A 26112-nucleotide genomic window follows, 5' to 3' on the forward strand; every position below is an offset into this window, starting at 1 on the left:
CCTGGAGGAACATGTGGAAGCAATAGCGGAGCCGTGCACTCACCCGAGCCGAGGATGCACTAGTGGAGGGCGTGCAAAGGGCCGAGAGCACCGCCGGGGACTCTGCGAGCCCAGCCTGGGGCACCTCAGCCTGAGCGCGCTTTTCACGCGAGACGGTTTTGCTTTTTGCCCTCATTCCCTTCGGGGCATCTTTGCTTCAGAGGCTTAATTCAGCTTCGCTTAAGAAAGAGAAAAAGCATCGGATCCTGCCGCTTGACTTCGAGGACAAATTTCTTTTGTTTAATACTAGAAATAATAAAGACGTGCAAGGGACGAGTGGTCGGGGGAAGGAGGTCCAGACTCGGGAGTAGAGGAAACCGGAGAAGCCCCGGGGCGCAGCTCTGGGGCCGGTGCCCTCCCCAGGAGGTAGGCAGGCAGGCAGGGAGACAGGCGGGCAGGGCCTCCCGCGCTGAGCCTTTCCTGGGGCTGCAGTGCCCCCTCTCCCGCGGCCGCCGCATCGCCCCGCCGGCCACTTTCCGCACAGAGCCTGCAGCAGAAGGGCTGCGAGGGCAGCTCCCCCGGCCACCCCTTATCGCCAGCAGATAGCGACGGCCAACAAAGCAGAGATACCCGGTGCTGGCTCCCCAGCGGGGATCAAAGCTCCGTCTGGAGCGTGTTCAAACAGGACGGACTCGGACGTGCGCTGCCCTCGCCTCCGCAGGCACCTCCGGCCCTCGCCGTGCCCTCTGTCTTGGTTATTACTGGGTTCTTTTTTGCGCTGAGCAAAGCAAAGGCAGAGAGGAACAGAAGAGCTTTCCCGGTGCCGGCGGAGCAGCGGGGTTTGGGGTGCCTGGGTCCTGTCGAAGGTTACCTTTCGTTGTGTCTTTCATTCCTAAATGTTAGTGATTCGTCTCTCTCCCTTTTTCAGTGCCTCCTGCTCCTCCTGGCTCTGGGCCGTCCATCCAGCTCTCTAGCCCAAGCCCAAGATCAGTGGTGTACAAAGGACATGAGGAAGCCGCAAATTCGTTTCCAGATCAAACTCCCCGTCCATAAACTCACACTGTGACCGTGAACACTGAGCCCGGCGCACTACCCACTGTCCTAGAGGTTTTGAGGAGGGAAGGCTCATTCATGAAATCGGGAGCATTCGGAATTTTCATGAAAGTTTTTTGGGTTTGGTGTGTTGGTTTTTTTTTTTTCTTTCTCCCCCTGCAGTGCAAAACTCTCCCCTTTCCTCCCCCTCGCCCCTGCCATATGGTTAACCTCCCCCCTCCCCTGCAAGGCTGGTGAAATCTGGAGGCAGAGATTGGCCCCCCTGCCTGCGTAAGAGCCTCCCGCCGGCGCGCCCGCCTCCGGCCGCGGGGCTGGGGGCGCCGGCTGAGCCAGGGCGGCTCTTATTCTGAAGGGGCCGGAGGGGGGCTTCATTTCCTGACAGCTATTTACTTAAAGCAAATGATTAGTTTTGGAAGGATGGACTATAACATTGAATCAATTACGGGACGCGGTTTGTGAGACCATTACAGTCGAACCGGGAGGGAGGGCGAGCGGGAGGGAAGGAGCGCGGCTGAGTGGGGAAAGTCACGAAAGACGTGGACATATTTTGGATATTTTACAATCTGCAGGACTGGGGCTGCGAATTATAAAGGAGAAGGTAAGATGTGAGCGGCAGTTCCTCTACCTTTTCTTTTTTTTTTTTCACTTTTTCTTCCGCTTTTTTCCTCTTTTCTTTCCCTCTCCACTGTATTTTTTTTGCTTTTTATTTTATTTCCCCCCCTCAATGCTTTGAGCCGGGCGCGGGGCTCCGTCCCGCTGGGCGCAGGCGGTGGCGGGCGCTGGTAGTCTCCGTGGAGGGAAACGTGGAGCCGGCGCTACGCGGACCGTCGGGGCGCGGCGGCGAGCAGCGCGGGCAGCGCTAATGACAAACATATTGGGATGGCGGGGGCCACCGCGCCGCATTCCTGCCGCGGGGGCGGGAGCGACTCGCTGGGGCTCCGCGGGAAGCGGCGGTGCCCGCCCGCGGGGACGGGGAGACACGCTCCGACAAAGTAAGGTAGGGTCGCTCTCAGCCGCCTCCGCTCTTCTCGCATCCCTTGCTGCCTTCACCCCGCTACTCTCCCGTCCCTTCCCCCACCCTTTGTTTTTCACCACCTTGCTCTCTTCGAATTCCCCTTCCCACCTCACTCCCCCTGCCCGGGTAGCCTGAAATGCTCCGAGATCTCGGGAAGAGGCACGCACACAAACCTCGCCGCAAGCAGCCCGATCTCGATCTCTGCGCGCCCCGTCTTTTTTTTTTACGCGTCTCAGAGGAAGGGAAGATGCTGCATTTAGGCAGGACTGGTACCTGGAGCCTTTCCAGTTTACAGCCTTCTCTCGTAATGGGAACGCCACCTCTGCCGCATGCCCCGATGGACTGCTGGAGCCCACCGCCTCCTATCCTGAGGGTGGGCAAAATCTTCGCGGCCACCGTTTGGATTTTTGTCAAGCGCGAAGATTGCAAACTTGCCAGCCTCTGCCAGGCTGGAGTCCCCTGGAAAAGTCCTAGGAGCAAGTAGGAAATGGCTTTTTGGCTGTCTGCGGCGTTGCTCAACATTTTTGGACGCGGATCCCACAGGAGCCGTTCCAGAGAACAGGACTTGGACAGCTTTTTCTGGAGCCAGCATCGACAGATCTAGCGAGGCAGCAGCAGCCCCGGGGCTTGCCCGCACCTCGGCAGGAGGCTACCCCCCGCGAGGGGGGCAGGTTTCCATCACCCCTCGACGGCATTTTCGGCGCGGTCTTTGCAAATGCTACATCTCTCTGGCGCTCCTCCGGGGCCCAAATCTGCGCACCCGGGACGGACACGGCATCACCTCGGCCCGAATGGGGACCGATGGACCCGTTCTCAGGGCTGAGGGTATGTCGCCCTCCCTTGGTCCCACAGCTTAGAGCCAGGGCACAACGTCTGGTCCCCCCGCCGAGACTCCCGCCTCCTCTTCCAAATCCCGCGCCCTCAGGGTCCATGCCTCGCCTGATGGAGAGAGCTGGAGAAGAAACCCGCGGGTAGCAGCGCCAGCAGAATTAGCCAGTCCCGGTGGGAAACACGGTTTTGCTCTGCTCCTCTCCGTCCCCTTTATCCCACTTTTCTTTCTCCTGGCTACCTCGCATTAGGAAAAAAAAAAAAAAGAAAAAATTCGCTTCAGCTTGGCAAAGGCTTTCCTATTGTTTCCCAGACAAACAGCGGAGTGGCTGGGAGTTGCCATCTCTGCTAGGTTTGCTCGGTGTCCCGGGCAGCCTTTGATCAACAGCAGCTCCAGCCGTCGGGCTCCGCCGAGAGGCCGCGGATGGAGGGGCAGCCACGGCAGCGCTGCTGCCTCTCCCTGGGGGCTGCTGCCCGGGCTCCCCGCGGGCAGGCAGGCTCTGGAAAGCCCCCGCAGACTGATGGGGGCTCGAGAGTGTAAACGTAATCCTCCCCATCCTTCTCATCCCCATCCCTGCTGGTTGTAGGCTGTCCACCGTCTCCCCGACGGGGCGCACCAGGGGGAAGGGAGGGCTTGTTATGCCCTCAGCATCTCCCAGGGCCGATGCAGAGCCCAGTTGGGGTCCCAGTTTGGCTGTCTTAACTCCATGTCCCTGGATGGCGCAAGAGACGGGATCAAAGCAAGGAGACAGGCATCAAAGGTTCCTCTGTCATCGGCTGATCAAAATCTGAACTGCGGAGATCCGACTTTTAACTCTGGGTCTGGAAATGTTAGGGAAAGATCTCCCAGCAAGGGACTTCGGTTTTAGCTTCTAGTTAACAAAGAGCATTTTAAAAAGGCCCTCAGCTAAACAGTGGTTTAGGCAACCTCAAAGCTTAAAAAAAACCAAAAAACAAAAAACCAAAACTTTGAAGGAAAATGAAACTGCACGAAGCCCTGGGGTTTAGGAGTCCACAAGCAAACCAGCTCTCCCAGCCTGCTCTCCAGGCAGCAAGGGACCGGAGGTGTGCCAGTCTGGCTACCATTGGGTACTGGGGCCATCTTCACTGTTACTTGCTCATTGATGTATGGGAAATCTTCGTGCAGCTGTGAGAATAATACATAGGTATTAGGTTTCAAGAAAGCAGGAAGTAGTAAATAGTTTAATAAAATACTGCTCTACAGTACTGCAGTACCAAGTTAGGATTTGAGTACAATGTATATAGGCAGAAAAATTCTTGCATACCCCAGACCTCACTGGTTACTTCCAGCTATACCAGTTGGTCTAAAAATGAGGGTGAAACGTATAACCTTGTACACTCCTTGCCTCGCTTGCATCCTTAGGTCATCGTGGCCACAATGACACTGCTTCTGTGCATGAACTGTGAAAATTTTAATAGAAGGTGTTTGCTTCATTTGTTTTAAAGACCAGGGAATGAGTTCTGAGAGGTTATTTTCTTCTGGTGGTGGCAAGAATTACTGATAATTTTAAAAAAGCAAGCAAGTAAGCAAATAATCCTTTCTCTCCCTCTTGCCTTGAGCTCCTGCTTGACTCATCTCTTTTAAGCCAATAAAGCTTTGCATGCACACCCAAGGGAAAAGTTTGCAACAGCTAGGCTTCCTAGCTCTTGTGGTCAACAGAGATGGATTGGTTTTTCCATGCAATGCTTCCGAGCACTTGAGCTTGGGTCTGAGGTGTTCTTTGGTTTGATCCTGAGAACTTAAGTGAGATGGAATACTTGTCTGTTTGCTGAGACAGTCTGGAAAGTCCTCTTTGGACTAAGCGAGGAAATTTAAACTTTGCAAATTTCTCTCCACCTTTAGGTCCTTGACTGGTGGAGTCTGTCCTTGAGGGTTTGGCTAGAGAATCAGGGCTGACTGGAAGGTTTGTCGGGCAGCAGCCATCACCGTGTGTCCTGCAGAGCCTGAAGTGCTCTGCAGGAGCCCAGCACTGGGCTAGTCGTGATGTGTAGTTATTCTTGCATACAGGCTATGCTGGATGCAAATACTTGTAAATGGCTGTGGAACAAGCTTCATTTTAGGAGAACATTTGTGCCAGTCTTTTGCACTGAAGAAATTTTTTTTGTCCTTTGTGCCTTTTCCCAGTGAAACCTTTAGACCTGCCTGTTAGTGCTGTGGGGCAGCCCTGCTCTTGTGGAGAACTAAGGTTGCAGTTTGGGAATTGAGAACCAATAAATGTTTCAGGAGGTCCTGTCTGAACCTTTACATTCAGCTAGTGACATATACCAAAAGGTAGAAATGTTCCCCTCTTTCTTTGGGCTGGCCGTAGCTCTTCCTGGAAAAGATCAGTCTTCCCAGAAGGACTGACTGCCACTCTGACAAAATCACCAGTGAAATTTTCCAGCCCTCTCATAACAAGCATAATCACATCATTATGTGCCAAGATTTGCAATCCAACTACTGTCCTATCACTTATGTAAATACAGAGCAATAGGGACCAGTCTGGTTTTATTACTTGTTTTTAAATCGGAGAACTCACATGAAATTAAAACATAAGAATTTTGAATTTTTAACTTGATGCAGGAGACCCGGTTTAGAGTCCATCTGCTATGGAGACTAGCGTTGCCGTCGGTCTCATTAATGTGGATCAACATTGCCATCTTGTGGCCAAGAGGATGAACTGTAGTGACTGAGTAGCTGGCAGGAGAGAAGTCTGTACAGTCGCCAGTCTCGTGGTAGATCGGCTAGTTTACTGTTTTGAAGGAGGTCTCTGATTTACAGCAATACGAAAAAATATAGACCACTGGCTCTTCTTGGTCCACCACCGTACTTTCTCTCTAGGTCATGTAGAGTAATCATTTTCTGAAGACATATTTCCATTGGCTTTCTGGATATTGATTTTGTCTTCTACAGTGCAGTCAATGAAACCATTCTTGATAGGAAGCCAGCACTTGAGTGTTTAGAAGATTGAGTCTTTGCTGATAACAGTTCCTTAAATGTTCTTTTCCTGTTTTTTCTTTCATTGAAGCACATGAGAGATACCAACATTTCAGTCAGTTCCTTTCAAAACCCAGTGGTTAAGGTAGATGCAAGACTGTTTTACCTTGTGCAACGAGCCTCCCCTGCAGAGAATTTGGCAACCCCTTCATGGCATTATCTAGCTTTCACTATACACATAGAGGTTTCTATTTTAGCTAGTGATGCTCAAGGTATGCAAGGAATTAAGATTGGCTCAAATTTATGTTGTATGTGTGCTGTCAATACTGGGCTTCAGCTTGCACAAATCTACTGGCTTCAGCAAGGTTATGCCAATTTATGGTTTCATGGAGTGGTGTTAGGAACTGACCCTGATGCAGTTACTCAGAGCTGATTTAGGACAAAGAGTGCTGCTTTACCGTAAGGAAAATAAAAGAGCCAAAGAAATGCATACAAAAAATTAGGTGATTGTAAATAAACAAAATCATGGTAAGTGTAACTGTTTGGTGTTGTGGAAATGAGAAGTGTGAAATTGTTCCCACATTAAACCTTGACTCCAGCACTGATGTACGAGGTTATGCTCTAGATGGGACTCCAGCATGCTTAAGTTGGATGCATATGTAGTTAAATCCAATTCAAATAGACTTTGAGTACAGATGATGGCGAATCCTTAGTACATTATTCTCTTTCACAGTGTGGAAGTGTTGCTCTGGGTCTTGATGAGATTAGTAGTTCATTGAAGAAAGATCAAAGCTCTGGGTTGTGAAAGAATAGCCAGCTGGAAAACACAGATTTGGTTAAGTCCTTGTGTTTTTAAACTGCAATGGTAGATTGAGGCACTCAGCTCTTATTGATTTTTATGGCAGCCCAACCAAGACAGCAAATTCTAAGTAGCACTTTGGAAATGACATCACCTGTACTTGCATCAGCATAGTCATGGGGCTTTACTCCTCGCTTACATGGACAGACAGCTCTGCAGCAATGCAAGTCCACTTTGGCAGAGCTTCTGCAGACTGGTGTGCAAGAGCTGAGCCAGGTTTGTGTTTTCTCCTTCTGTGCTGCATCACTTGCATTGAACAGCCTGTAAAACTGCACATTGTCTTGTGGATCTTGGGAAGCCAGGAGTCAAATCAATAAAGCAGACCTTGGTAAGTCTTTAAAGATTTACAGTGGTTTGCTTTATCAGAAAAAAAAAATAGTTACAGGATGCAAATTTGATAAAAATGTAAAAAGAGGCTGAGACTGAGGGACTTTGATGTCCAAGAGTCCGTTATCAATGGGAGACAGATACATAAACACATGGCAATTATCACTAATTGAAGAATCAGGCAAAATGCCTTTTCTCTGCTGGAATGTTGTCAGCTGAACTTCTGAAGTGGTTTGTACATATTTTTGAGGCTGGTAGTTTGTAAGTCTTCTAATCCTGCTTCTGAGAGCTTTATGTTTGATTCAAGTATCAAATACTTTTTGCTTTTCAGAAGCACGCTGTCTGCTTCACGTGTTGCAAAGGGAAGGAGGGACTAATTCAGAAACACTCCTTGGCATGTTGTAATCATTTAACTCTCATACGGCACTGGCATAGTTGAGATAACTACATGTACCTGTGTGCTTTCGTAACTCAGCGTCATGAGCTGAATACCAGAGGGTGGAGAGAAACTCTGCAGAACCTTTGAGAAGTGGTCCCTGTCTTGGCACATCATCCTTTATTTTGCTCCTTGGTCTGTGTTTCAGATTAGGGACTTTTCAGTGCAGTCTTTTTTTTAATCTGTATTGGCTTTGGGCCAGATTCAGTTACTATTAAAGTCACCAACAAAACATCCATTGATTTTAATGGGACCAGGGGTTGTAGGAGATTTTCCTTCGGAAATTATCTAGCAGGCTGCTTGAGGGTTTTAAGTAGAAATGTCATTAGATGGCACAAAAATTACGTAAATGCTTATTGTCATGGTTGCCTCTTCAAGACTGATGCCTTAGGATTATATGTTTGAAAGCTGAAATTATTGTATGTGATCTATGACTCCCCACACTGTTGGAGAGAAGAGATGCTCTGCGAATGGCAGTGCTGGCCTACAGTCTGTCATGGATTTATTCCATTATAAAATTTCAACATATGTTTTAAATAGCATGTCTCTCGATCAAGGGAATTCTTGCTAAGTAAGCAATAAACACTATTGTATTGTATTGTATTCAGTAAGCTATATATATACATATGTACAATGGCAAAACAAAAATATCACTCAGGATTGTATGATTTGTATGAAGAGTAGCTCTTAAACATGCTTTTTGTCCCACAAACGCTGCTTGCAGCTAAAAGGTCAGAACTTACTGCATAAAGCCGTTGCATCCTCACTGACGCTTGTGAGGGTACTGCATCTATGCAGGGGGGTTTTCGTGGCTCGGTCCTGGGGCAAGCAGTAGCTATCAGAGCTATTTGCAGGCTGTTGGGGACAGGGCTGTGTCAAGACTTTGTTTCTCTACATTGCCAGTGGAGAGAAGGGGTTGTGGTGCCCCTGCTGCATTTCCCATGCGGGTGGTGTGTCTGTGGCTCCATGTACCTCCAGGGAGGTGGTTGCATATGTCTCAACAGACTGTGGGTGTGAGCCAGGGTCCCTGGGCCATTTCTTTTTGTGCCTATATGCAGAGTGTGGTGGAGCTGTGCTAGGGCACTGCAGAAGGGGGGTCCTGCAACTCTCATACTGTTCTCAGTCCGTTAACTGGCTCCCTCTTGCCTTCTCCTTTCTGTTTCAGTTGTTGGTAGCTATGGGCACTTCCCCACGGACGTTCCTGATCCTGGGATGTTTTCTCACAGGTAATGTTCCTCAGTCCTCTAAGCCTTTCTGACTCTACTCCTTTGTAAATACTTATTTAAATTCACTTTCATTGTGTCTACAATAACAAATGCCAAAAGTTCACCAGCTGGCTGCAGGCTCAATTTTTCTGCCCTTTGCTAGATCAAGACAAGAACTACTGAAAAGATGGTACTGTTTCTAGCCTGTGCTGGCTGACTTGGCATCCCTACAGCTGCTGTAACCTCCTGCCCGGTTTGTCTGCCGTGCAGGGAAAGTGAGCCTGCCTACCTCCAGTTGTCCTGGTCCTGTCCCACAGGGGTTTCTCCAGCAGTGTGGTGCAGGCGAGGCTGCCTGTGTGGGCTCCCCGCATCCTCCCACGCTGCAAGCACCTCACCACAGGGCTGCCTGCCGAACCTCCCGACATCTGCTGAGAGAATGGTGCCGGGAGGGGAGGGTTTGCCACAGAGTGCCAAATATAGAAAGGGTCTGTAGATTGAGGTAACATGTGCAGGAATGAGAAACTGGTTTCAAAGACAGTCCGAATTCCTGCTGATGGTTTATTGCACGGAGACCACTTTCACACTGTGCACCTAAGCGCTTGTTCATCATGAACTGCCCTATATGTTTTTTTCAGGTCATTTGACAGACTGAAACAGCAAATCTGTCCCTGGTGATTTCCCCATTTTTTTAGGGAGTAGATCCTCTAATTTTCCTTCTGGGAGTTGGACATGCACCAGCCCACCTACAAATTACCTAGGCTTGCAAATCTCTAACTGTAGATTGCAGTACCACCTATAACATCTATTTCAGTGAATTACCGTTTTATTCGGCTATAAACATGTACATTTTGGCTAGAGGTAGACCTGATGCATAAATATTGGATCTAAGCCCCCACTCTGGCCCTTTGCAAGAAATAGAAGCCAGATGTAAAATGCAGGTGTTGCTCTTGGGAAGTGGTTTCTAACTTTCAGTTGTGAGCTTATTTGAAGGCTGACAGAACTGTTGTTTTCCTGATCATTGCTGCGAGGACCTGTAAGATGCCCATGACCCAGAAGCCAGGGTATGGTATTCGCTGGTTTGTAGTAGAGCAGTTGCCACATTTGGGGCTGGGAAGTTGAGGTGTGGATTGGGAGCCATCTCTAACTTCACCTCTGTCTTTCACCTCTTGGTTTGACAAACAGAAGTCAGCAAACAGACACTTAGCATTTCAAAGTGAAGCCGTTTGCCATCCTTTGGGCAAAGCTCTGACTTTTAACAAGGACAAATTTGCGGGGACATCAACATGTCTGAAATGGTCAGAAAAACAACTGCTCTGGATCGACTTGGTTTTCTTTCACATCCTGTGCTGAGGCACTTCTGTGTGTTCATATGCTATTTATTCATGTCTTTTCGCAGGACCGTTTGTAACACTTTGCCAGCTTCCTCTGCCAACTATTGTTCCCAATAGGAATGAAATGGTGGTACAGCTGAATTCCAATTTCACACTCGAATGCTCCGGAGACAGCGAAGTGAGCTGGCAATACCCAGTGACTGAGGGAAGCCACAGGATAGACATTAGACATGAGGAAAACAACAGTGGCCTCTTCGTGACAGTGCTTGAAGTAGGAAATGCCTCAGCCGCTCATACGGGCTTGTATGTTTGCTATTATAACCACACTCAAGTGGAGGATGGGGAAGTGGAAGGGAAGGACATCTACATCTATGTGCCTGGTAAGTGGTGGATACCACAACCATATTGGGAAGTTTGGGTGGGAGGGCTGAACTGTGGATATTAAGAAGAGGTGTATTTCTGGTGACAATTTGCTGCCAGAGGAAGATAAATGGCCCCAGGGCTGCTTCCTAGAGTGTAAATCAAGATCAGCCCCTGTGAGTCTATGAATATGTTCCTCTTTCTTTATGCCAGTTTTCACTTTTTTGGTAAGAGTTTTTGTTCTCAAGAAGAGGAAAGAATTCACAACTCCAGGAGTGAGTTCTTCTGATCACCAGGTAGTAGACCTGGTCAGCTATGAGAGCATGTCCAGCCTTCAGGTTTGCCTGGCCCTGAGGTGGGGATTAATGTCGATTCCAGTCCTTTCAGGGGTCACTTGGGTGGATGTTTTGGGATGTGTACTGACCAAACCAGTGCTATGTCTGACACTAAAACAGTTGCCAGATGAGGAAGACCATTATCTTGTTCTTAACCCAAATTAGGCTCGAACTGAGAATTGGAAAAAGCTCATGTGTTCACAGGGTCTGGGAAGCACAAGAAGCTGAGATGTCTTGGGAGTGACTGTCACAAGGGAGGGTGAAAGGAAAAGTGTTATTGCTGGCCAGTCTGATGCAAGATTAAAAATATGGTGCTACAATGCAGTGCCCTGTAATTTTCAAAGCAAACACAGTCTTCCCAGGCCCTGCACTGCCTTTCTCTTTAGTGGTGGAAAACCTGTTGGACTCAGAAAAAATGGCATCCCTTCTTTTTGGAAGTACCTATCCCCTGTTTTGCCTTCCTACCCCTTGTTCCGACTGCAAGTCTGTTTAAAGGCTTTCCATGTTATCCATGGGATGAAGATCTTTGTTGTCATAGCTGAGATAGGCACCAGAGGCTGAGCCACAACTGATTGCCTGTGTAAAGCCCCGTCTGGATGTTTCCTCGACATTGGCTGGAGTTCAGGGTATTGAGTGGCACAACTACAGGGCCAGGAAAGATCAAGCCAGTAGATTTGCATTAAATATTTTGAATAGGAAAGGAAAGAGAGAAGAAAAGATTGCAAATAATCCTGAAAACATACAGTATGTTGTGAAGATGATGTCTGCAATTGCAAGGAAGACTGTGGAAGAGGAAAAAGTCATGAAGCACTAATGGGACTTGTTTTAAAGGCTATTTGGCAGCGACATTAAGTTTGTGCAGTTCAGAATGTGTGACTTGAGGACAGTGATTCTTCCAAGACTTTTTCTCCATTTTCCATAACAAATGTAAAGTATTTGCATTCATTCTTGAAGCAAGAAGATGCTCCAGCAGGGGCTGCAGGCTTTGGCACATGTATCTTGATTTCCACACAGCTCTAACCAAATCACCCAAAGATGTTGTTGGTGTTAAGCAGTCTTGTAACTTACTCAGTGAAGGAATATAAAGGCAAGAGATGGAAAATTTGTTCAAGAGGGCTTTTTGGGTTGGTTTTTAAATGCCTATAGACATCAGCCTACCAGATTTGCAGGGCAGAGACACCCTGTAATTTTTTCCACTCACTAACCATCAAGATGTCATATGTGCAGTAACATATCCTTTTCTTCAAATTATAGAGAATGTTTCTGTTTCCACTATAAACTTTGTCTTTAGAATTGTTTTTCCTGCAATGAATTAGGAGGGCAATGGGTGGCAGTAACCCACTTTAGCCAAGGAGGATTACATTGAGACTTCACACAATATCCTATTTTCGCTAACAGCACACAGAAAAACAAAGTAGGTGAATCCTGTTTCTGTTTTAAATTACAGTGGGAAAATGAATACATGGAGTTGGCAGCGTGTTTGGGATGGAGTGCTGTGTTTGGAATATTGCTACAAAGAGCCTGCCAGTGCAGCAGAAAGTCTATTGTTGGAGAGATTTGGATTGTGATTTATTAAATTTTATTACAAAGGTTCACACAGAAGCTTCAGTCTATCAGGGATTATTTGTTTATTCTGAATGGCCAAACAGAGATAATTTGCTGGCTATGCTTTTTAAGCTGGATATGTTATACAATTATGTTTTAAAGTCAGACTTTGGACTGGCCAGATAGGAAAGCTGGCATGTAATTTGTTGACTTTAAAAGAAATAAAACCACCAGGTATTAGTTTGCTTTTGGTTTTTTTGGTTGAATACCATATTACGAAAACCACATACTATGACCATAATTAACTATGTCTCATAGCTGTAGTGTTGGACATGTTAGAAATGCATGAAGATAAGTACCTTGTAAAATTTTTGATGAAATATGGCTTTAATGGTGTTCAACGTAAACAAGACAAAAATAATTTCTACTTTTTGACATTGAAAGTGCTTGGATTTTTATTTCTTCTCATTTCCCCCCCCCCTACTTATACTTATATATTGGTTAGGGGACAGCTGCTATACCCAAAGGAAAAAAAAATCTAACTGATTTGTGCCAATAAAAGGCAGGCTCTTAAATAATTTTTGTGTGCAGTGAATGTTGTAACTAAACGCAAAATCTTGTGTCATAAAAATAGGATGTTCAAGTCCAATTTCTTCCCTAAGATCTTTGCTGTACATATATCTTTATAGTTGCCTATGATAATATGAGGTTATCTTTATTTTCATCCCCAGCAATTGCATGAATGTTTTCACACTCAGTAGTGATTTTCTTGCTTTTTATCACTTAATATCCTTCTGCCCTCACTGTAGGAATATCTAAGGGGGAGAATAATACTTTGTGGTTTGTTTTTTTTTGTTTTTTTGGTTTTTTTTGGGCAAGGGTGGGGTGGGGAATCTTTTGTATTTTTTATTCTGTATCCTAAAGGATCCCAAGCCTTTTTCCGTTCAGTACTTAGGTCAAATGCCTTGCTACATGCCACATCAAATAACAAAACCAAGACCCTGCATGCAATTACCATGCCCTACCTCTGAAAAAGTGGAGTAACGAACTGTACTCATTCCAGTTAAAATCTATAAGCAGTCATTGATATCCAGTTCTTGTATGTGGACTTACTACAAACAAGACAGAACTTAATTACCTCTTGTTTTTTACAGACCCAGACATGCCTTTTGTTCCTTCTATACCAGAAGACCAGTTCATCCTAGTAGAAGAAGGTGATCCCACTGTTATCCCTTGTCGGACAAGTGACCCGAGTGCTCAAGTGACTTTAACTAACAGTTTGGACAAGGCTGTCTATGCTTTCTATGACAGCAAACAAGGCTTTGTAGGGAATTTCCCTGCAGGCTCATATATATGCAAAACAATGGTTAATGGTGTGGAGTTCAAGTCCGATGAGTTCCTCATCTATATTTTAAGAGGTATTTATTTTTATTCATTAAAAAAACCCACAAATATATATATATATATATATATTCAGCCCAGCTCTTTCCTCACACTGTAGGAGTCATATTAGCATCAGCATCACGGGTTTAAGTCAGATACTTCCCTGATGATGAGCTCCTTGCTCCTGTGGAAGTATTGCTAGTTATTTAGTGGCTAGTTTGCTTAGTGGTTATGTACAATTTTCATGAGAATAAAGTGACCTTAACTTCATCTCCTCTCCCAAATGGTTGCAAGAAAAGTCTTCTGTAATGTATGTATTTTCATCCTGTTTGCTGAAACGTAACTTAAAAGACTGGTATCTCCCAGAAGCATCAAATTGTAGGACCTCAGGTAGTCTGAAAAATATCATTATTTGAATATATTGAAAACAAGGTTTTCACTGGCCAGCAGTGGATTCTCAAAGAGACTCACTGACTAGCAAAATGGGAAGTTACTTTTATACCAAGTGCCTTTTCACAGGGGAATTTGAGATAGATCATTCTTTGTGAAATTGATCTCAATGCCTGTAGTCTTCATGCTTTAAATACACAAGTTTCTATCCATATAAATCAGTAGCGTTTTCACTGAATTTTCCAGGTAATTCCTCAGTAGAGGAAGTCAAACAGAAATGTCCCCCTGAAAGCACACCGTGCGAAAACTGCATACTGTTTCAAACTAAGTCTTCTCTCTGTCTCTTTTCTCTTTTCTCTTTTCTCTTAGCTACTTCACAGCTGCCAGTTGAAATTGAAGCTCTTAAAACTGTCTACAAAACAGGCGAGACCATCGTAGTAACTTGTGTGGTCTTTGACAATGAGGTGGTTAATTTACAGTGGAATTACCCTGGGAAAGTGGTAATTTTTTGTTTTATTTTGTTTTGATTTTGTTTACATGTTTGCACTTACTTATTGGGGAATAAGGTGGGGTTGTAAAAATAGTACAAAGTAATTTCTTTTGCTCTTAGGTTACCACAAAAAAAAGTCCCAAAAGTTAGAGCTTGCTGTTAGTAAGTATGCAAAACATGAAAGGAAGGTGATGTGTGATTAGGAGTCCATTCTCTAAGGGGAGGAATGCTGCCTCTCAGGACTTGTGGTGGTTCAAAAAATAAATGTTGTGGAAATAGACACCTAGGAATGTGTCAGACATCTGCATGGAGCTCTGCTGCTGGAGGTCTGAACCTCTAAAACGGTTCTCTTAAGCCCTGGATTATTTGGCATAATAGAGGATAATAAAGACTCAGGTTCATAGACTTAGTTGTTCCTCATTATGCAGATGTTAATTAAAATGATATTGCAGTCAGTCTAATTACTCACTAAGGAGAACTGCCTAGTAAGAAAATCTTAAAACTTCTGAAGAACCTCAGAAGGCTTAACATCCATCTGCAGTGGAAAGTATTATTCAGTGAAACTTGCTTAGAGCCAGTCCCGGTCAATGGAGAATTTCAGAGTATCCCATGTAAAAAGTCTGGTCACTGAAGGGATGGAGTAGTTTAAGTGACTATCTAATTGTGGCACCAAAACCCACTTTTCATTTAAGTAAATTAAAAGCCCAAGAGGAAAAATTATTTGAGAAGGATTTGTTCTGTTTTCCAGGTTACACATTACAATCTTTGCCATATGCCGCCTTTCAAAACTACCCCCTGCATATTTTTTATTCCAGCCTCTCACAATAACATGCTCTGCCATTCTCAGCATCGTTTTAGTTGCAGCACTCTTCTCCTTGCCAATAAAATATTTGTGTTTTGAGAGCAGACAGAACATAGCATCTAGCAACTGGTTACTTTTTATCTGGTGGAGGGGATAAAGATTCACCCTATTTCATGGGAAATGAACAAATAAAATTCAAACTAAAACCCCACAGCTTTAATATCTGAGAAAAATGTAGTGCTTAAGCAATAAAACACTCTTTTGGACTGCTCAACCAAATTTTGAATGGTATTTTGTTTTGAGTGAACAAACTGTGAGCTCTCAATGCCCTCACACTTCTGTGCCTGCCCCGAAAAGGGTGTATTTTTATAGACACACCTTCTGTGTCTGTGGCTGAAAAATACATCCTTGACTGAATAAATAATTGTTCTGCCATACAGGGTTTAGATGGGTGCTTTCACTTCAGTGGCATCATAGCTCCTCAGTGGTGTGCTTTCAGCTCAGTTACTTAAGTAAGGTTTTGTTTTGTTTTGTTTTTTCTTCTCCAAACTACAGAAAGAAAAAGGTTTGATAAAACTTGATGATATCAAAGTCCCATCACAGAAGCTGGTTTACACCTTGACCATTCCTGAGGCATCAGTGAAAGACACAGGCGATTATGAATGTACCGCTCAGCATGCGACCAAGGAGGTTAAGGAGAATAAGAAAGTAGTCATTACAGTTCATGGTATAGTCTGATTTTAGTGTCCTAAAATTATCAACATTTTGGAAAACACAATTTTTGAAAAATGCTGCACAGGGTTGTTTACGCAAGGCATTTTCATTTACAGACAAAGGGTTCGTTCACCTGGAGCCTCAGTTTAGCCCTCTGGAAGCTGTTAATCTACATGAAGTAAAAAATTTTGTCGTTGATGTGCAGGCATACCCAGCTCCAAAAATGTACTGGTTGAAGGATAACGTGACTCTGATTGAAAATCTTACTGAGATTGTTACTAGTTCAAACAGAGTCCAGGAAACAAGGTAAAAATATTCTCCTGACCCTTACTTTACCATTTTGACTTGAGTTTCTTCCCCAGAAACCTGCGCACAGGTCTGCTTTCTCTTTTCACCACAGTTTGTTGCTGCTTCTTCAGTGGCATTTAAAAATCATTTATTTGTTTTCTACTCAAGAGGGAGATGCCTAATTTGCCTCTTCTTATTCCCTTGTTAACACCAACCTCTCCAAACTGTAGAAATCTTGGTTTCTGAGTGCTAAGCCTCTTTGGTCTCTCCAACATGTCTCCACACGAATAACTTCTAGCTATTTCAAATAACAGCAGGGCCTGTGTCAGATCCCTGCAAAATGTAACTATGCTGACCTGTTTCTCAGTTGTGTTTTGGTAGTTTACTGTTTGAATAATTATTTTAGTGTACAGGCATCCTAGAAGCGCCAAATGTCACCACATTATAATCTCCACTTACCTAGATTATATATTGCACCAAAGCAATTTTTTTTTTAATGCCTACTCTAAAATACAAGCAAAACCTCTCATTTTTACAGGTTTCAGAGTATATTAAAATTGATCCGGGCCAAGGAAGAAGACAGTGGATACTACACTTTGGTTGCTGAAAATGAAGATGAGATTAAAAGCTATACCTTCTCCTTGCTAATACAAGGTAAGGAGCCCCAAAGCCTTCTCCACCGGAATTGATGGCACACAGCAAGTCTTGATCTACTTACACATTTGTTTCCCTGGAGACAAGACAAGAAAGGCATGAAACTGAGTGTCTGTAGGAGTGCGTGCATGTTGACTCCTTGGAGCTCTTGTACCCTGATCCTGGTTTTCACTTTGACTCTGGCCTTGAGCCAATAAGAAACTTTATCCTCCTGCCTAAGTTATTCCAGCTGACAGCAGGGACGATAGCTCATTTAGCGTGACATGAAGACATGGCATAACCGCAGCCCTTCCTTTTCGTGGCTCTAGCCTAGGATCTGCTCTGTCCTACAGGAATTAAGAACCTCCTGGATGAGTCCAGGTCTCTGTCCATCGCTAAGATGTCAGCCAAACAATACCTGTCATGGTTTGTTTGAAATTTCAGGCTGCATTTACAGAACCTGATGAGTATTTTAACAAACTCCTGTATCCCTCCCAGTTCCAGCCCTGATTTTAGATCTCGTGGACGACCACCATGGCTCTGCGGGGGGGCAGACAGTGAGGTGCTTGGCAGAGGGGACTCCGCTTCCTGATGTGGAATGGCTGGTTTGCAAAGACATTAAAAAGTAAGAAAAGAGGGTTCTTTGTTATAAAAATATTACTTGTTGCATCCTTACTTAGCTTCACAGTATTAGTTATCCTACCATGCTTCCCTCATCAGTGGCCAGTAAGCTATAGATGGTTTTTTTTTCTTTTTAGAGGCAGGTTGCTAATATTTCAAGAGAGGTTGTTAGTGCCCTTCCTGCTGCATCTTGCAGGAGAAGACACAATGCATCAATTCAGGAGGTTTCTCTCATAAGAGTCTGGTGTTCAATAAGCAAACTCAGCAGATTTTACAGTCCCAGTTTGAGTAAGGATCTCAAGGAGTAGCTATCCCTCCAAACAGGGAGGTCTTATCACTTCACAGATAGCTCTGTCTGCCTCATTAAAACTCTGGTGTGCTTCTATATTTCCACTTGTAATTATTTACCCCCTAGTTATAATTTTCACCTTCAAAGTATTTTAGGCACCTGGAGTAATTACTGTAATTGTTGTTAGTTCTAGACTGGCTCCTTCTGTGACTGCTGGGAGGTAGGGTTCTCCCTGGGAGGTTATACACCAGGGAGAGGGAGACCATGCATGGAAGAAGGCTGGGAGCCCTGGGCACCTCCCAGGTGTGCTTCACTCTCATTGTACTAAAATATTTTGCTGCCTGGTGGGACAGTTGTCCTCCTAGCCCTGCCCCAGGGAGCCTTGTACAGCACTAAGGATTCAGGAAGAAACAGAGGTCCATCAAGTACTGTAAGTCTATGGGATACATAGTGACACCGGCATCTATCTATATCAGACCGGGCTGCATTGTCAGGCCCTCAAAGTTGCAGCAGTAATGAAGATCTTAGGGTAAATTATTCTGAGGGAAGAAAGATGTAGGCTTTTTACAGAGGCGGTCTTCTTAAGTGTTTCTGGTGTTTAAAACGATTGTTGTCAGAAGAAATCGGGAAAGGTGATTACTGTTCTGTTCACTCTTCTTTATCCATACCTATGCCCAACTCCTGTTTCCCCTGTTATTCTTCTCTGCAGGTGCAGCAATGACACCTCATGGACTCTTTTGACTAACAACATCTCTGATATACACATGGAAGCCCACCTGGACGAGAAAAACATGGTGGAAAGCCAGGTGACCTTCCAGAAGGTAGAGGAAACCCTGGCTGTGCGATGTGTGGCAAGGAATGACCTTGGTGCTGTTACTCGGGAACTGAAGCTTGTGGCTCCCAGTGAGTTTGCTTTGTCCTTCTGTGAAATTACAGCAACCAGTTTGATGCTTCATCTGAGGCTGAGGCATTCTACAGGTCTTTATGGTGCATCTGTTTTTCACTTATTATGTGGTTCCATGATTCATTTTATGATTTTATGGCCACGGGCTATGGGATGTTCTTCTAGACAAGCTCTGGTTTTGAAACAGGAAGGCAGAGCAGCTCTGGGCTTGGAAAGACTTCACAGTCACCAGCCATGGGAACTACTCCTGCCACATCTGCAGGACATGGGATCTGTGATGGTAGGGGAGGTGGGTGTCTTGTGTGTATGTTATGCTCTTCATGGCTCAGGAGGAAAATATGGTCTTTTTGCTCCACAGCCTTGCGATCAGAATTAACGGTGGCTGCTGCAGTCTTAGTGCTGTTAGTGATTGTGATAATTTCACTGATTGTCCTGGTCATCATATGGAAACAGGTAATGCAGAAAAGTATTTCAGTTTAGATGCTGAGCTCTGCTGGGTTCTGATCTGCTCTGGAGTCAGGCACAGGACTAATGGTTGGTTTTGCATTCGATGTGCTTTACAGAAGCCAAGGTATGAGATAAGATGGAGAGTCATTGAGTCTATCAGCCCTGATGGCCATGAATACATTTATGTGGACCCAATGCAATTGCCTTATGATTCCAGATGGGAGTTTCCTCGAGACGGGTTAGTGCTTGGTAAGTTTCCTCTAAGGAACTAATCTCATCCTTCTCTGGGGAGAAGGACGATCAAGGACAACTCTGAGATCTGTGCTACTGGGATTTGTGATTGTGGTCATGATGTCCAGAGCCTATGTATCTGTCTGTTCTTCTCATTTCTCCTTCAGCATCCTCTTCTCCAGTGGTGTCAGCCTTGAGGTCCTTGTGTCAGTGTCTTCTGGACCTCCATTCCAGCTCTCCTCCACATGCCTTGTGTGCAGTTCCCAGCTTCACGTGGCTTAGGGGGCCTGTCCCAGCACTGAATGCCCTCTTCAACATTCACTACTGCTGAGGCAGTCACAAGAAGTGCACCAGCATTTTTATTTGCAAGATATTTCTATATTTATGTGCAGAGGCCAAGGGAAATCTGCAAGTAGTTATGTAGTTTTATAAAAAATATTTTAAAAATTATTAATCCACACTGTGTACATATCAGTGCTGAGCAACTGCATAACTTATTTTTGTGGCTACTGTACTTGTTCCTTCCCCTTCTGCTTTCTTGCCTTGCTATTCCTGCATTGGAGTTCATACAGAATTCACTTGTAATTACTTCTTCGAGGATGGCCCAATCTGTCATTTGTATCAATTGAAAGTGTATTGATTATAGACAATTTTAACGTTCTATCCAGATAGTGCTTTAAATTACGAGGCTTCCTTCTCTTGGAGGTATCTGGGCACCAAGTTGTATCACAAAACACAAGAGAGGAAGTTGAAATATGTTTTTTGATTGATATATTTCAAGAAACATACTCCCCTGCTGTAGTTCTCTTTCCCCCATCAGAAAGGAAGAATTGATGTTAATTCTTGAAAGAAGAAGCACAAAAATTTCTGTTTCAGGAATGATATCCTTTAATTAAATTCATGTTGCTAATTGAAAACTAGAGGAGGGTGGATATTTAATTGAATTATTTTATTACAACTCAGACTTTAATTATATGCCTAAATAGGATTTCTCAGATCTGAGTTGTTAACAGATCACCACTGTGACTTTGTCTCCCTCTGACTCAACAGGACCAGCCTACTTTGATGTCTTCATGTTTACAAGCACATTCAGGATAGTCAGTGCTTTAAAAACTAACACTACATGTCCTTTTAGTGATCTGGATTGCACAAGCGCTCTTCTTGACACGGTTAACATTTACCCACTGGCAGCCATGCCATATGAAATGCTTGCTGGTGGGCACCTCTTATGTTTCTAGGGTTGATAATTCTGGTTTGTGTGGGGTTTCTCTTATCTGAGTGGGAGATGACAGGAAAATAATTACACCTTTAGCTCAGGGAGGCTCTGAAGCAGGATACAAACTCATTTTGGCTCAGCTAGATGAGCATTTCCCATCCTAGCTGTGTAAGCCAGCTGGCATTTATTTGTTTTTTCCAGCTAGTAGTGCCTGGAGTGCAATTCTGTGTTAAATGCCAACTCTGAATGTTGGCTGGCTGGAGTTCCAATTGATAAATTTGGGTTATGCTGCAAATTTCCCATTGCTATCACTTCTGCACAATGTGTGTAGTGCTCTGTTGTTCAGAGCACCCGGCAGCCAGCACAAGACTAGGAGATGTGTAACAGAATGAGAAATGCAATATCACAGTGCGCTGCTTGCTTGCCACTGTCTTCTCCTGGCTCTGCTGATGAGCAGCAAGGTCCCAGCAGGAGCTGGACCTTCTCCTTCAGCTGAGATGGTCTTTTGAGGAGTGGGGTCTGAGTGCTGTCATTTCTCAGGATCTTGGGGTGGCTGCAGACTGTGGCAGAATTGCTCCTATTACTTCCCAGCAAGCCACCCATTTGTCCTGTTGGCCTTAATAAAATGAAATGCTGGCCTGACACAGAATCAGACCCATACTCATTTGCAAAAGGCAAGATACAAGTTACACAGTGTTTAAGGATGTGGTGCCTAATTTCTCATGAGTCTAGGAACTCTATGTGGACTATAAAGCTTGTGACTTGTTTGGCTTTTGACATAGACCAAGAGAGTTACGGTTTAATTTGGGGTGGACTGATCATCCCAGTTCAATTTTAGCCAAAGAAGTATCTCAATTTGCAGACTTCACCTTCGTATTTGTGTCTTCTTGAGCAGAAAACCAGCACCTCTCTGACAGTCTCAGCAGATAGGCTCTGTGGATGGGTACAGAGGCCGAAATAGCTCTTGCCCCCCAAGCACAATCCCTCGCTTGGGGAGGTATAAACACATGTTAAAATTTTGGGCTCCACTGAAAGCCTCGACATCAAGAATGTGATGGCATTACAGATGCTTCCAGCTCTTAAGCAGTTAGCTCCCTCCTGGCTCCAAATTTGAAGTGTCAAACATATGGGGCTTGGGCTATGTCTCTGGAGAGCGGTGAAAAAGGGGAAAGCACAGAGCTCACTATCAACCGCTCCGGAAGAGCTTGCACCGTCTCCACATGCACCCCAGCTCAGCAGAGGTGATGGAGAGGGAGATGTGCGCCTCGTGCTCAGCCGACAATATGGTTTGGGGAAGAATTGGCTTGTGAAGACAAGAAGATCAAGGAGCATCAGCAAATGCCGTCACATTCTGAAGGGCTGCATCCTGCCATGTGGCTCCCAGACCTTTGGTCTGAAGAGTTTCAGTGGCCAAATTTCAGACCCAGGTTGTTTGAATTAGCTGGAAATTTAGTGGGAAGCTTTCTCACATCCTGACTGGGAAGGATAACCTTTGGAGCACAGGAATCTTGAAAAGAAATTGCATAGTTTTTGTGTGCATGACAAACTATGCTGTCATAGTCTTGGAGAAGTTCTTCAGTGTTAACTCAGCTAAGCATGCTTTAACCATTTCTTGTGCTTGCTAATGATGTAAATATCATTTGGCTGGAAATTTTCTTTTAAAAGTGTGTATACAATAAAAGTGTGAGCTGTAGCTAGGGGATAACAGAAACACATGGCATTGCATGCCAGATAGCACCTTCAGAAGTGTAAATGGTGGCAAGTTCAAACTGCAGACAAATGTACAAGACAAAATGCTGTATATCTCCACAGTAAAAATCACTACTCAGTCTTCCTGTGCTGGAAGATAAAAGTAACATAAAATAAAATATAGATCTTGTCAGGAATATGAAAATATCCTGGCATCTGGACCTCATATATGGGTTTGTTCACTGAGCAAGCGTTGCCTTAATGAACTTGCTTTGCAATATGGAACTTATGAAATATAATATCTTGGAGTATATTTGTGCAGTTCATATTTCTCTAAAATTTCACTCAATCTGCACACAATTCTTTTGCATACTGTATCAATGTCAGGATACAGGATATGATAATCCAAAGTTTTTGTCTAAATTGATTTGTGGGAAGAGTAAAGTGTGCATAAACATTAGCCATTTTGTTACAGCACTTGGAAATTTGCAATAAAACTTATTCAAGCATATGAAGCACACTTGTACATTAAACTTCAGAGAAGTTTCCCCCCATATGTGACCAACATGTATTTCAGCTTTGTGCAGAACACTGATGTCCTGCCTGTTTCTAAACGCGCTGCTGACGCGCTTCAGTCTATCTTACTGCTACAAGTATCCAGCACCGATGTAACAACATTGAAATAACATCTAAGGAGTTCAATTCAGATTTTTTAGGGCACAAGTGTACTGTAGTCAGGCTCTGACTGAGGCAGAGAAGTCCACTTAATCAGAGGAGAATCAGTGTTGAGAAAGGATAAAATGAGGGTGGCAGGGCAGAGTGGGAGACAAATTTGAATGAGTTGAGCTGTTTCTCAGAATCCCTTTCCTACAAGCTCCCATCTGCAGATGTGCTCCTGATGTTTGCCTACTTGTTTTTATTCGAGCATTGCACTTAATGACAGGATTTCTTTAAAATATATTTACCTTTTCTGCTTAACAGCAGTAATAATAATGAACAATCTACGGATGAATGGCAGCAGGAAGCAAGTGAAACTGCTGTTCCTTTCTGAAATAAATAATGCTTTCCCTTGTGTTCAGGTCGAATCCTTGGTTCTGGAGCATTTGGAAAAGTAGTTGAAGGAACTGCTTATGGATTGAGTCGCTCTCAGCCAGTGATGAAAGTAGCTGTGAAAATGCTGAAACGTAAGTTGTTGCGGTTCCATTTTCCAAGCTAGGTAGGGCATTTTCCCACAGGGTTATTTGAGCACTGACTGTGTATAGATAGATTCTACATATCTGAAGCTGAAAATGAACGGTGGAATGAATGAAATTTGAAAATATGCTTTAAATTACTTCATCGTATTTCAAGACTGAAAGTATCCAGGCTTCTGAAAACATCCAAAGTTTGTTTTTAGCTGTATGGACTGTAGCAGTCACAATAATTCAGCAAGTTCAGAAAAACACGAAATAACCATGAATGCTTATAAAAAAACTGAAAACCATACAATAAAGGAGGAATTGTGAGAATCTTAAGTTTACTGAAGATTTCCCAGTTCATGAGCTGAGAATCTGATGCAGTAATTCTGGAGCAGCCATGAGGAGTTTTCTTGTGTTGAAACTGGCAGCTTGTAAAGTGCCTCTGTGCTACTTGGGCAATCCACTGTACCCCTGGAGAGGGACAGACAGGCTGGGTCAGCTACTGAGCTGCATCAGATGAGTCATTTATTAGTGATTTGTGACTCCTCTGCAAGTCTTAAGAAAGACCCTTGTCAAGTAGAGGACATGGTTGTCTGCAAGAACCCATGGTAGCAATGCTTTAATGTGGCAGGAAAGGAGAAATTGTTATTGTGAAAAAGGTGATTGCTCTCACTGAATGGCTGGTGTGTTTTTTTTCAACAGCTACAGCTAGATCCAGTGAAAAACAGGCGCTTATGTCTGAACTGAAGATAATGACGCATCTCGGCCCCCACCTGAATATTGTGAATCTGCTTGGAGCTTGTACAAAATCAGGTGGGTTTGGCTGACAAAATGGAGGTTTGCTGTGGAGCCATTGTTCACTGTTTAACGAGCACACAAATTTCAAAAAAGGGATTTAACAACAAATTTAAACAAAAGTTTTCACAAACCTACTTGACATTTGGTAGCAGTTGCAGTCATAACTTAGTAAACAAAAATGTATTAACCCACAATACTTTTAATGTTTTATATTCTATTTTCTGCTATTTTTGGAGTATTTATTTTAAATACTCATCAGTGCAGTATTTTGCTTTATTTCATCAGGTCCTATTTACATCATCACTGAATACTGCTTTTATGGTGATTTGGTGAACTATCTGCATAAGAACAGGGACAATTTCCTGAGCCGACACCCAGAGAAGCCAAAGAAAGATCTGGATATCTTTGGGATGAACCCAGCTGATGAAAACACCAGAAGGTGAGGGGAAAAAAAAATACTTACAATTTAAGGAAATATCATTACTAAGCCTTACTCCATTCCTCTCATTCATTGGTTTAGAACCCTCTCTAATTCTTTGAACTTTTATTTATTAGGTTTCAGAGGTATGGCAATGTTTCAGCACTTTTTGTTCAGTCTCCCTGACGTGTTCTAGATCCATGTTTCTCCTCTGTAGTGATGCCTGCAGTCCCAGGACCACAGTGGGTTCTCCATAGACATCCTGAGGTCCCAAAGATCATTTCTATTAATAAAGCATAGTCCAGTGTTCCTCTTTTCTCTAAAAACATCCTTTTGCTTCTACCCACCCGAGTTTTAAAAATAAAGCACGACTACCTGGTTTCCTTGTTTCCCTGCTTGAGGAATTCCCACTGTCTAAAACTCCTTCCCTTCAAACAACCTGGCAGAGTTTGTTCTCCAAGCTCAGTCTCAGTAATTTCCTTATGGTTAAGGTTCATCCCAAAGCTTTTTCCAGATGATAGTGGAGGAAGTGTGTTGTCATACATTCAGCAACAAAATAATGTCATGAAGTTAGCCAGGATTTAGAAGGTGAACAGAGACTCCTTCAAAAAATCACTCAGGCAGATAGATCAACTGACTGGGTAGCTGGATACAGCCAGGACTGTTCATCTGAGCATGTATTTGTTCAGCAGGACTGGATTTGTTGCTGTCTAGGTGAATAAATTGCATCTGTCATTTGGAGCACCTTGAACTAAAATCCCTAGATAGTAATACTTGAATTCAGTGAGATTTTAAGAACTTAGACAATATGTGTTTACATACCTGACTATTTGCAAAAGGATGAGTTTGAAGAACTTGTGTTTGACTGCAATGATACATGGTAACATGTACTAATATGTGAGAATACATGGTGATGTTGTAATACGTGATCTTTATGTATTCCCTATCAAGATACCAGCTCTTATATTCCACAGCAATACAATTATACACCAGAAGAGAACTGTCAGATCTACAAGACGCTCTGGCAGGGAAGTTACCAAGGCAATACTAGCTGATACACCCATATTTTTTTTCCATTTTCAGTTATGTGATATTATCATTTGAAAACACTGGAGAATACATGGACATGAAACAAGCTGATACCACTCAGTATGTGCCAATGCTGGAAAGGAAGGAGGGATCTAAATACTCTGATATTCAGAGGTCTGTATATGATCGGCCTGCTTCATATAAGAAGAAATCTGTGTCAGGTAATGTAGAACTGTCCCTTCTGCATACATCACTAATACAAATAATTATTGTATAAATGCGTGTTTTATTTTTGCCCTCCATATGGAGATAAACTGCTCAGCTGTGTTCTGCAAGCATATAAGTATAAGCTAGAAGCTAAAAACTTGTGCTTGTGATGTT

General features: G+C 44.0%; 1 protein-coding gene across 3 annotated transcripts in view; it reads left to right on the forward strand.

The window, feature by feature from the left end:
- Nucleotides 1-889: 889 nt before the first annotated feature.
- Nucleotides 890-26112, forward strand: part of PDGFRA (platelet derived growth factor receptor alpha) — a 35790-nt gene continuing 10567 nt past the window's right edge. The window contains exons 1-16 of one of the 3 annotated variants that reach the window (XM_065836594.2): nt 890-1157; nt 8601-8661; nt 10037-10351; nt 13366-13629; nt 14354-14484; nt 15832-16003; nt 16107-16296; nt 16817-16932; nt 17410-17536; nt 18531-18724; nt 19084-19178; nt 19289-19421; nt 23388-23492; nt 24189-24299; nt 24570-24723; nt 25786-25952. In XM_065836594.2, the coding sequence (XP_065692666.2) occupies nt 8613-8661; nt 10037-10351; nt 13366-13629; nt 14354-14484; nt 15832-16003; nt 16107-16296; nt 16817-16932; nt 17410-17536; nt 18531-18724; nt 19084-19178; nt 19289-19421; nt 23388-23492; nt 24189-24299; nt 24570-24723; nt 25786-25952 (2323 nt within the window). In that variant the 5' untranslated portion in view covers nt 890-1157; nt 8601-8612. Of the gene's footprint in view, nt 1158-1423; nt 1631-2010; nt 2030-8600; nt 8662-10036; nt 10352-13365; nt 13630-14353; nt 14485-15831; nt 16004-16106; nt 16297-16816; nt 16933-17409; nt 17537-18530; nt 18725-19083; nt 19179-19288; nt 19422-23387; nt 23493-24188; nt 24300-24569; nt 24724-25785; nt 25953-26112 lie in introns of those variants that run through there. The other 2 variants (XM_065836593.2, XM_071807501.1) reach the window with 2 other exon arrangements.

This window comes from Patagioenas fasciata, chromosome 4, assembly GCF_037038585.1.
Source record: "Patagioenas fasciata isolate bPatFas1 chromosome 4, bPatFas1.hap1, whole genome shotgun sequence".
Lineage (NCBI taxonomy): Eukaryota > Metazoa > Chordata > Aves > Columbiformes > Columbidae > Patagioenas > Patagioenas fasciata.